At 36.6% G+C, this 12,136-nt stretch overlaps 1 protein-coding gene across 2 annotated transcripts in view; it reads right to left on the minus strand.

Annotated features, from left to right (window-relative positions):
- Nucleotides 1-1,227: 1,227 nt before the first annotated feature.
- LOC105380037 (runt-related transcription factor 3) overlaps nucleotides 1,228-12,136 on the minus strand; it is a 35,197-nt gene continuing 24,288 nt past the window's right edge. For both annotated transcript variants that reach the window (XM_011549519.3, XM_011549518.3), the window contains exons 5-6: nucleotides 3,160-3,276; nucleotides 1,228-1,930 (exon numbers count right to left, since the gene is read on the minus strand). In XM_011549519.3, the coding sequence (XP_011547821.1) occupies nucleotides 1,440-1,930; nucleotides 3,160-3,276 (608 nt within the window). In that variant the 3' untranslated portion in view covers nucleotides 1,228-1,439. The remainder of the gene's footprint in view (nucleotides 1,931-3,159; nucleotides 3,277-12,136) is intronic.

Raw genomic sequence — 12,136 nt, forward strand, 5'->3', positions numbered from 1 at the left:
AAGTGCCAGTAACATTAGCGTCATACGCCACCGTGTGCCAGGCCAGTAGGCCCAGCCAAAAGCCTCTCTACAAACTTTAGACGACTATCGCTAAAAAATGGTACGTATGGATTTGACATTTTGGTTACGACACCTAGCGAAAGCGATTGTAGAAATAGATTCACTCCGGAGCGTATGGCTTTTGTCTAGCCCGCCAGTGGTGACGTCAATTTGACTTACATCGTTGGTGACGCCGGTCTCACGCACCGGGATTTTCAAACTATTTTTTTTTACATAATTAACTGCACATGCTACTTAAAATTAGTTTAATTTTAAAGATAAGTATTTGTTTGACAATAATACAAAACATTATTATAAATCACGGCTCGTTTATTAGTCATTTCACGATGGTACTTAGAACACTTAATATTTACATAAATTTTCACCTATTATCTTAAAAATTTAAAAAATACAACAATTATGTAATTTTTATAACTAAATCCGCCTTTTATAGTTTTATTACACTACGAACTTCATAAGAAAAAACAAAAATTTATATGCTTCTACCAAAAAAATATTTAAAAAATACACTGAAAGTCATTGTTCCTCCACAGCCAAACAGTCTCTGCAAAACGGCACTACATAGTCGTGATACAAATATTTCTTACATTTTGTGGCAAATTTATTTCGTTTTTCTGTTTTTTTCGCCATCCACATTCATAAAATTGACCACATCTTGAAGTCCAGCTGTCTCCGTCGTCATTTTCAAGGACATGCTGAAACTAGCTTATATTACTGTAAAAACTTGTTGTAATCTATTAAGTACTTATGATTGTATATATACCTACAAATATCTATTAAAAATAGTTCAATCATGAAATATACAATCACGAAACAAAAATACAGTAGAGAAAAATTTAAAAAAAAAAATTAAAATTAAAAAAACATCTATAAATTTGACTTACATAGTCGGTGACCCCGGTCTCACGCACCGGGTTGGCACCAAAACTCCAAAACCTGCGCACGAGTCACCGTCGCGGGGTGGACTGACGGTGGGGGATGGGAAATGAGGCAGCTACCCGAAATCACAACAAAAATCGATGGCTAGTGAGAATGTTATTCGACTTTTTCGAACCACCCGGTCTCACAGACATATACGTCACCACTGGCGGGCTAGGCCTACAGGCCTCATAGGTCATACGATAAATACATCTAATAAAGGAGGTTGATTAAGAAAATTACGTACGCTTAAGGATTGCAGAATAATTTATTTAAATATCTCAGTACCTATTTGACACATTTATTAACACTTAACATTAAATTAATAATTCGTAATGACATCTTGCTTTACATCAACTACCTACTTACATAACCTTAGAAACTAGTTTCTTATCTAATTAGATCACAATATGTACATCGATTAACTGTCGATTGTCTGTTAGTGCTACACTAGGGTGAGGTCAATATGGCCTCCACACGTGGTCCTGGCTGCCTGCACCGTAAAGCCCGTGCTTCATTTCATCCGTGGGTTCACAGCTGGCAATCATCCCGCTAGCCTCTCCTTGAAGATCCGTGGTGATAGATATCGCGCCATCAATGTCACTAATCTTTATCTCTCCAGGAAACTGTTCTAGGCTCTTATCCGCCGTGCTATGCAGATGTACGTGTATTTGGTTCTGGTTGACGGTGGAGTAGAGGTGGGGCACAATGAGTTGTGGGTTGGGGTTCATGTAGGGGGTGTGTGGTTGCAGACAGGCGGCGTTGTTGTTGGGGTACTGCGGGTACTGGTTGCAGGTGTTGGCTGGCCAGTAGTAGCTGTTGTCGTACCGCTGGGAAGGCGGGTTGAGTTCAGCTAGTGTGGTGTTGTTGGGGCTGCTCTTGAGGTTGTAGGAGGGTGTCGGCTGGTAGCCGCTGTAGTCGGGGTGCCCGAGCGCCGGCATCTCGGGTAACACTGCAACACAGAATGATAACGTTTAATTTGATAGCTATGGGAATAATACAGTATGTGAACATTAAATGTTTCGGGGCGTGTCACATAAATAAGTAATTATTGAAAAGTAGATGTTTATTGTATTGTTTACTAGGTACTTGGCTCTGTTAATATTTTCCTGAAATTCAAGGATCATTAGGGTGAGTTACGAGCTATAGACTGATCAAGCAACTTTTACTAAATATCTACTATGATTTTATAAGAAAATATCTTCTCTTGATACTTAATTGCACAACCCATTTGTGGTTTGGTTTTTACCATTAATTACTGTTACGAGATTAGAATGATTAAGTTGAGCAGGTCAAGATTTTATTTACCCAGGTTACTTATGCTGCTCTAGGTACTTGTACCTACCTACACAAAATAGGTACAAAGGAGATTGCTGATTCTGTATGTAAGTACTTAATAATTAATAAATTAAAAACTTATGTAGTTAATTATTACACATTATCCTTGAGTTCTATAGGCTATTTCACTGGCATTCCCGGGAAATTGGAAAATGCCAAGTTTGGGCTTTACTGAAAGCTAATCCGTGCCGTCCCTAATCTGGGAGCACGGGAGTGTCCCCGCCAAGACGAGCCAAATGAAGCGCAAAGCCACTACAGACTAGTACAGACCTACCTACCTTTTCTCGAAGCGCTTCGTCTTATTTTTACATAATATTATAGGATTACAGTCTGACTAGAATAATCCCGGACATAAATACAAATAAATTATAGAACCTAACATAATAATTGTAGTTATATACCTATCCACTAACGTGAAAAACCAATAAACAGCTACTTAATTAATATGCCGATAAATTGCATGATTCATAATTTAGTTATTACTAATTGAACGAAGGTACCTAACTAGCTACATATACCTATGTACTACATATTATAGAGGTGCTTATTAAAAATGTATGTATAAAAATAAAATCCATAGAAGTTTGTTGACCGTTTTTACCAACATAAATATTTATCAAGAGCCAAATCGTAAGTTGCAAATTAAAGTTCTTCTACAAAAGTGAACGTACTTGACAAGGCTATACGGGTTCGTTATCGATATCGATAAACTCTTTTAAAGCTCATTCTTACAATCACAGCGCCGTATTTTTGCCCAATCGTGATAAAGTGACGTTTATTTAGTTACGTAACGTCGATATCGAACCCGTGTACCGATTGCTGACAACACACAATAGAACTTACCTGGACTAATATGATACTGTGATGACAGCGAGCCGTAGCCCGGGTACATGGGTGGACTCGGGTGGTACCCCGAGGACCCCGTCGTCCACTCGTTCACATCGGGAATGGGGATGATGTCTGGAAGAGAGAGAGAGCGATTATTATAGAGTTTTTTCTTATGAACTTTGGCCTAAAAGGTGTTTTGTTGCTGCTTCAGGGGCCATTAGATTAGTAAGCCCGTCACAGACTTAGCTATAATATATATTTATATTTTTATAGCTAGGCATATTACTATATATTTTCTGTACATTCTCGCAGTGACCGCACACTCAGCTATAATATTATATATATTTGTGTGACGTAACCAAGAGTTACCGTAATATACATGCGAACACTAGGACGACTATCAATTGATGAAGGCAAAATATATATTTCTCAGTGTGTGGTAGCTTGCTATAATATACCTACAATTACGGTACGGTACGGTACGGTATATTAATATATATTATAGCTAAGTCTGTAACGGGCTGTATAGTCTGAGGCAAATAAATACATATGTCCCCTTGCAGAGTGACAATGCTTTTTGGTCAGGAGACAATTTTCTTTGCTCTATACTGAAAAAAAGAAGGTTGGCATTTATTATACATAAATAATATAACTCATAATAATGTATAGGCATGTATAGGTATTATGAGTTATGATAATGTTTATCCAATGACCAATATTGTGTTGGTATTACCACCTCATTTATAAACAGCGTTGCCTAAAAACCTACTTATCGCGGCATCACTAAATCAATTGGCCATTGTCAATGCCACTTGTTAACATTCTTAACACGTATCACGAATCACGGAACATCAGGATAGAGAGTTTAGCGGGGCTACAGTTGCCTTCAGTAAAGTTGCAAATTAGTTTACAGTACCTATGTGGTACAAAAATATATTGCATATATAAATTGGGACATTTGTCGTGTAAGCAGTTTTTAATTAAGGTGAACAAAATACAACGTCTGGAACGTCCCGTTAGCTCCCTTTTTAGGTAGCATTGACACTGTAATAATCTGATTTTCTTTCCGGTTTCATGAAGATATACCTACTATTATTTTATTTTAAATTTAATTCCAGTCCATTTTAAATTAATCTAATCAGAATATTTAAAGAATGTATTGCTATAAACCTAAAAAAATTAAAGAGTTGTTATGTGATGTAGAGGTCATGATACTTCAGTACCTCCGCTATACCCCGGCGTGACACTTGTCCGCGGGGTTTGCCGGCTGATTCATCAGAATCGCGTGAATTACGCTTTAAGAAAGTGTGTTATTTGTACATATTACGTACATTTGTATTTAAATAATTTTTTTGAGGAGATGTAAATCCTTGATATTGACATGTTGTATGATTGATGGATGTTGTAATACACTCACGGGCAATCAAAAAGTAGCACTCAGAAAATGTCGACACCAAACAAACCATTTTTTTTTTCAAACATTTCATTTTAAATTTGAACAAAACATTACCGTTTTTAATTGGTAATATCCTGATATTCCTGATGCTCTATTAAATGCACTTCTATGTTACAGAGGTCGTCATTAATCTAGCTTTTTTCGTTCAGAAGTTATTTGGTGCTTTTCTCAGTGGAACCTTTTCATTGCCCGTGAGTGTATAATGTACAATCGAAACGGTTTTTTTTTAAGATTTTCATAATTCGTCAAATTGTGAAAATGTATTAAATGGGTAGGTAAGTAGGTATCTACGTCAGATAAAGTCACCTGCTGTCGACCGCAAGAACTTATAAAATTCAACATAGTCGAATTGGCCACACGCTGATGAAACAATTAAAGATTTACCAAAGTATAACAACTCTGCAACATGACTATGGTACAGGGTCACTATCTAAATCTACGAACGAACGATAATTGAGAAACAATCGGCTCGCTTAATACTGCTAGATACTGTAACTGACGGTTGAATGGCGTAGTGGTTAGTGGCCCTGACTGCTATGCCGAAGGTCCCGGGTTCGATTCCCGGCTGGGCCAGATATTTGTTTAAAGACAGATATTTGTACTCGGGTCTTGGGTGTAGATATTTATATTTAACATGTATCTATCTATGTATTAGTGTAGATATATCAGCTGTCCGATACCCATAACACAGACTCTGCCTAGCTTGGGGTCGGATGGCCGTGTGTGAGATGTCCCCACATAATTATTATAATATTATTATTATTAATTCTGATGAGGGCCGCAGTTTTGTTTATCCTAAAGTTCGGAGCGCTAACCACGGCTCTCGTTCGGTCGTTCGTCGATATAAAGTGACCCCCCAGTGACGTGCAACTGTTTCACGTCACGACTATCACGAGTCACACCAATTATGAAATAATAATATTCCACTGAGCTTATTCGTAATAACTAATAACAATAACCAATGTCAACGAGGGATTCCTCACGTACTCCAGTGTGCATAGGTACGTATAGGTACTTACTATCGTTACTCATATGTGAATGCAATGAAGAAGCATAAGTAATATCAGCAGTACATAGAATCACGGGCAATGAAAAAGTTCTAGTGAGAAAGGCACCAAGTTACTCCTAAGCGGAAAAAGCTACATAGCTCAATGCGGCCGTCTACAATGTTGAACTTTTAAAAGCGCATCAGAATATTACCTACTCCAAACGTAAACATTTTGTTCACATTACCTACTTCTTAAATGTTTAAAAAAATACGTTATTTAGTGTTGAAATTTTGTAAGTGGAACCTTTTCTTTGCTCGTCGTAAGTAGAAGGCAATCAGCTGACGTAAAGCTCAGATTTATAAAGTAAAAAACTCCCGGATCCCAAGTTGTTGTGCTATGGTAGGCTTTCTTGTTGACATTTCATTATTAGGTTTACAAATACATACATATAAAATTATTGTAGGTAATTGATTAATGATTAAATTATAATGATCAACTGGTTTTGTTACGTGTATGAACTGACGAGCTTCTTTGTTCAATGATTACTTTGATCATTTTCTAGTTTTTAATTGATTAATTAATACATTGTGTTAAAACGTTTTTTAAATAAATCTTGATTTGTATATGCTTGAGTATTTAATTAATTTAAGAATGTATTTTACGTAAATACACTTAGTAGGTATTTGCTGCCACCTTATTTTTACTTTTTATAACACTGTGCAAGGTTAGTTCAGAGGACTCGAGATGCAAACCCATGAGTCACATTCAAGAGCATAAATTATCGTAATCCCTTACATAATAATCTGAGTTCTAAGTTAAATAATTAAAACCAAAGTGGTTACACAGGTGAGTCACTGCTAGGTAGGTGTGAGTAAAGTCAACGGTGGTTGGAGTGACCTGTTTACTAGAGTTATACTTAAGTAACTATATTTGCTTACCTTTTTATACATTTTAGAACAGATTTCATTGAAAAATTATTGCAGAAATATTTTTATGTCAATATCCAATTTATCTATTACAAATATTGTACTTAATCGCTTTTATTTATTAGGTCTACTAATTATCATAAATAAGCATGTTTTTTTAAATGCATACAACATACCTGCCTACATATATAACAACTGCACTAAAACTGTTAACTCTATAAAACTAGAAAGACACTACTATATCAGATGTATATATATTCTATTGTTTTAATTATTTAGTACCTAATTAAAATTGTTAAAAACGATTACCTACCTATTATATTATTTAGTAGACAAAACAATTCCTCCAATCACGATTAGGAACGCATTGCCACGTAATAAATCCCCATCGATATCATAATTTCAATTGGTAGTTAATGATGGCCGCCGAATATTGTAGCTGGCACGAATTACGCCGCTGTCCGAACATTAAAAGTGTATCGGATAATGATTTTCTGATTTCCACTATTGGGACCATGCCCACGCGGCCGCCAATATATAGGCTCAACATGGCTTGTGCTGTTCGTAATACCCTGTTTACACGTAGTAGAGTGGCGAGACAATATCCTCGGCCGAGCACTACTTACTTGCTCGGCCCATTTTACTGTCTCACGGGTCTCACCCCTCTACTCGGTAGTTGAAATCGTGATATAACTTAAAACTGACCTTTTAAACCCGACTTGCTTTTTTTTTTAAATAAATGATTATCACTCACAGACTTTATGTCCGTGCCTTTTGTGCCTACACGACTTGCTTGAAAACCTAACTTTTCGGGCTGTATACATGCACTTGGCTCAACATAACAATTTCACACGTCAGTTTTCTAAATTTTCCCAGTTTCTTTTTTTTCTTCATAGACTGTTGAAAGCATAGTGAATAGCAACAGCCATAGTAGGTGTACCACAGGTACTGTGGAGTTGGAACAAATTCGGCGATCCACTTCATTCTGCGGTGCCCGCGCCCGCTGCTCCTAATTTGGTGCTCTCGCTCACAAAATTAAAACGAATTAATGTTTAAATGAGAAATGCACTTAATAAATATTTAATTACTTAGTCGCCAAAATAAAAGAGTGGGTCGAATTGTGGTGCGACTGTATCATCTAACTGCCAAAAAAGTAAAGTGAATTTAGAAAATACGTTTCGACTTTAATACCTATAGAAAGCGAAAAATAAGCCTGTTAAAGCAATCCGGATAGTTTATAAAGCCGTATAGCAAGCCCTTACAGTAAACAGTGAATTTCTACCTAGCCAGGAGGCATCGTCTAGGCCTGCAGTTGACGCGCCCATAATTACAATGTCCCGTACAGTAATGTCACATTAACACCTACCCTGTCCAACGCTACCAAATGTCAAAACGTTGGACCAATGCGCTGGAATTATGAGCGTAATTCGAAAATTCATATTTTTTTAATTGAATTTCTGAACGTTCTTTTTTCGAACGGTTTGATTGTGAGTGTGAGTTTTATGATGTTAATGCTGATTTTATATCGTTTTTGCTAGTCTGGGACTGATTTAGACCGTTTTTGATAAGTATATGCTTAAATTACATATACCATCAATGATTGAATGATTAATAGGCGGTTTGTGAGTTTTGACAAGGTACAAAAGTATACTTATACTTATGAATCCAACTGTTCAGTCAGAAAAAAAGATATGTGGGCATCTCCAGCTCAATCACATTAATTTTATGGTCCAATGACGCGTGATACGTCACACAATATTATTTGATTCATCTATCGTCCACTCATGAGTCTTAGGATCATACTGTGTGCGCTGGGTGGCATACATACCTATTTTGCTGATTGTACATAAGTGCTTTTCAGCACAGTTCTATTTCAGTTTCAGTATAGAGTGGACAGTAGCACCCTCTGTACTTTAAGTACTTAGAATCAGTAGTACCTACATATGTACATTTAATCTATCCACACAATAACACGATTCACAGTAATCTCGACTACTGGGCAACAGACACGGTCCGATTACAGTTTATTGTCATCAATATTATAATTTAATGTCCGAAAATAACTCAAAACTCTGAAGGAAGTTCTCTTTATATTCAATACAATACATATAACTTTACTCACAACATAAATTACGTTTTAAGAAAGAGTAAGCACAATAGGCCTTATTGCTAAAAGCGATCTCTTCCAGGCAATCTTTGGGTGAATGAAAGACTTATGGAGTAAAAGAGGTATAAGAGGAATAATCTCCACGCTGGCCAGACGGGTTGGAGATATCACACTAAACAAACATTTAACTGTCCAAGACTCCGAGGACAAATATATTATGTCTGAAAATACTAATCTGCCCCAGTCGGAGATCGAGCTCGGATCCTTCGGTATAACAGTCCGGGTCTCTAACTAGTACACTAACTAACCAAGATTTTTGGACGTTTTGTGTAAAGAGTTAACATAATTTACCTACTTATAGGGAAAGTACTTTGTTATTTACTTTCAAGTCTTTATCATCACAATCATAGCCAAACTGAGCTCAACAACAATGACAATTAATTACAAATCACCTAACCGTTTAATAATAATATGTGCAGCAAAGCCTTTAATAGTTTCACACGTCGATCGGTTCGGGCAAATATACGTCAGCGCCAATCACCGTGTTGATTAGGCCGAGGGGGGGTGAGGCGGACCTGAGGGGGGTAATTAGCGGCATCCTTTGATCTCGAGTTGTTCTTGTTACAGGCGTAGGCGATAACATGTGTTGCATTGTAATTAACATGCTAAGATTGTGATTTAGGTGTATTTAAGAAAACACTTAAAGTACTTTAGTAGAAGAAGAAGTTGTGTAGACAAAGGTAAGGAAGCTGTTAAAAGGAGAGAGAGGAAAGAGCTTTGCGGAGGTGTGAAAATTACTCGCTGTTGATAAGCACTACATAATTATTTCCATGTCTGTTTCAGTCCAAGATCTTCAAGTCGTCTTCTAATGCATGGCGGAACAATATTGGAGATCATCATCAATATCAACATCATAATATCTGAAAAAGTTTCGATTTTAAAACATAAAACTAAAAAAAAAGACAGGGCATATTTCACCGAAGCTTCACAAATCTTATTAAAGTCTCATAAGAATATTCTCACCCCTCCGCCGGTATTCTTGTTTTACTTTTTAAAACGTATTTTTTTGTTGCTGATCACTTACATCGTAACTCGACGTAATACGATACATCCTGTGCTCACCGGCCCTGGATGAAAATCGGACCCCAACAAAGGATTAAGTATTTTATTATAACTTGTAATCTTTACCCGATGTGCCCGAAACCTACTATGGTCTTGGATGAACGTGAGTTATTTGAGCAATTTCGAAAAAAGAACTGTTAAGTCATTGAACTTTACTCCATATTTTCTTTAAAATCTATCCGGCCAGAAGGCTAATTTAATCCACAATTTTAAATTTAGAAATAGAACACAAGACATCTTGACCTTTTATCATCACGTTCATTTTTTTATTGCGGCAGGCCGTTTGATTTATTGGATGATTCATTCAATGATTTCGATTTCGGTGTTGTAATATCGTAAAGGAGGGATAACCTGTAATTTGTAATTTTAACATCCGTTTCGGCCTTGTGATCAGGATATTATTGGAAAATACATATTAGATGAATCTGCGTGGAAAGGTTGTAACTAGATAAAGTTGTTTGGTGATACACTCACGGGCAATGAAAAAGTTTCACTCACAAAATTCCGGCACCAAACGACCTCAATTTTTTTCAAAAAATTAATTTATCATTTTAACAAATTATTACTGTTTTTAGCTGGTAATATCCTGATGCTCTGTTAAATGTACTTACCTTATTCAATATTGCATAAGGCGTCATTAAGTTAGTCTTATCCGTTTAGGAGTATTTTGGTGATTTTCACAGTGGAACATTTTCATTGCCCGTGAGTATATAATTTATATAAATATATTTTAAATAACTCTTTGTATCAATTAAGTAAGTATTTTTGTCACAAAATTAGTTAGCTTTTCCGCTTGCTTGGGATTTGCAAAGACAGACACATATTTCTTAAAGCTTCCGCCATGTTCTTGCTTGTTCCATAGATTTGATGGACTTTCTTTTTTTCCTTGCTATAGTAGAGTCGTCGCGTACTCTAGTGGCGTGTAATGCCTCGTAATGATAGTGCTGGACGCGACCGCAGCACAGAAGCTGATGCGCCTGCGCAGAGGATTGCTACAACTTTCCGTAAGCGTCCCTTGTCTATGACCTGGGTTTAAAAAAATATATTCAGGATTCTGAAATAATGATAGATAGATTTATCTATATACCTAAATAAAAATGAATTAATGTTCGGTAGTCTGCTTAAAATTCGAGAACGGTTGAACCTATTTGGCTAATTTTGGTAGCGTTGGGTAGGGTAAATTAGGGTAAGATGCGGTATGAAGTTCGCCGTGCCAGCTAGTATTTAGAGATTTTTATCAACTATAACAAGTATGATTTGAAATGTTGACATGGTAAGCGGTAACGAAATTCTTGGTTTTTTTGCAGGGTATGCCATAAGCGCCAGCCGAATAGCTTGAACTTGAAGGTGCACCTCTATCCGCACATAGATATTATTGATAAAAAAGTATCAAAGTACTTAATGAATCACGAAATAGGCCTAAGCGCATGGAATAGTTGAAGTGTAGTGATTTCCAGTGACGTTTAAGCATCAAGGTCGTTACGAGTGTAAAATATGTAACAATGAATTACCATTCAACCGTAATATTCCAACCCATCCTAACTAATATTATAAATGCGAAAGTAACTGTGTCTGTCTGTCTGTCTGTCTGTCTGTCTGTCTGTCTGTCTGTCTGTCTGTTACTCTTTCACGCCAAAACTACTGAACGGATTTGAATGAAATTTGGTATACATATGGTCTAGACCCTGAGAAAGAACATAGGCTACTTTTTATCCCGCAATTCCCACGGGAAAACTTTTTAAGGCGAAGCGAAGCTCGCGGGAACCGCTATAAGAAATAAGAACTGATGATGGACTTCCATGATTTCACATTACATAGTAGATACCTGCGTATAAATAAGTATTTTTGAGATTCATGCTGTATCCTCATGTCATTCGCTACCAATAAATTGAACCTAAATCCTAATCCTAACTAATCTTATAAATGCGAAAGTAACTGTGTCTGTCTGTCTGTCTGTCTGTCTGTTACTCTTTCACGCCAAAACTACTGAACGGATTTGAATGAAATTTGGTATACATATGGTATAGACCCTGGGAAAGAACATAGGCTACTTTTTATCCCGGAATTCCCACGGGAAAACTTTTTAAGGCGAAGCAAAGCTCGCGGAACAGCTAGTAAATAATAAATGTGACGTCAAATCGACGACTACGTACCTAGGTCAGTTGGGATTAACCCAGACGTGTCTGCTATAGGGTAACTGCTACTGCTACACAGCTTCTCGTATTAAGTGAAAATAATCACTATAACAGTAGTTACTTACTTAGCTTTAAAGGATATTATGCTAACTTTAAAATGCTTATATATATTTTAACAAGATTTTTGTAATTTGCAATGGGAGGTTTTATCATCAATATTATATTTTGTGTTTTACCAGTGTAAATACTTTTACTAG

This window comes from Plutella xylostella, chromosome 3, assembly GCF_932276165.1.
Source record: "Plutella xylostella chromosome 3, ilPluXylo3.1, whole genome shotgun sequence".
Taxonomy (NCBI): Eukaryota; Metazoa; Arthropoda; class Insecta; order Lepidoptera; family Plutellidae; genus Plutella; species Plutella xylostella.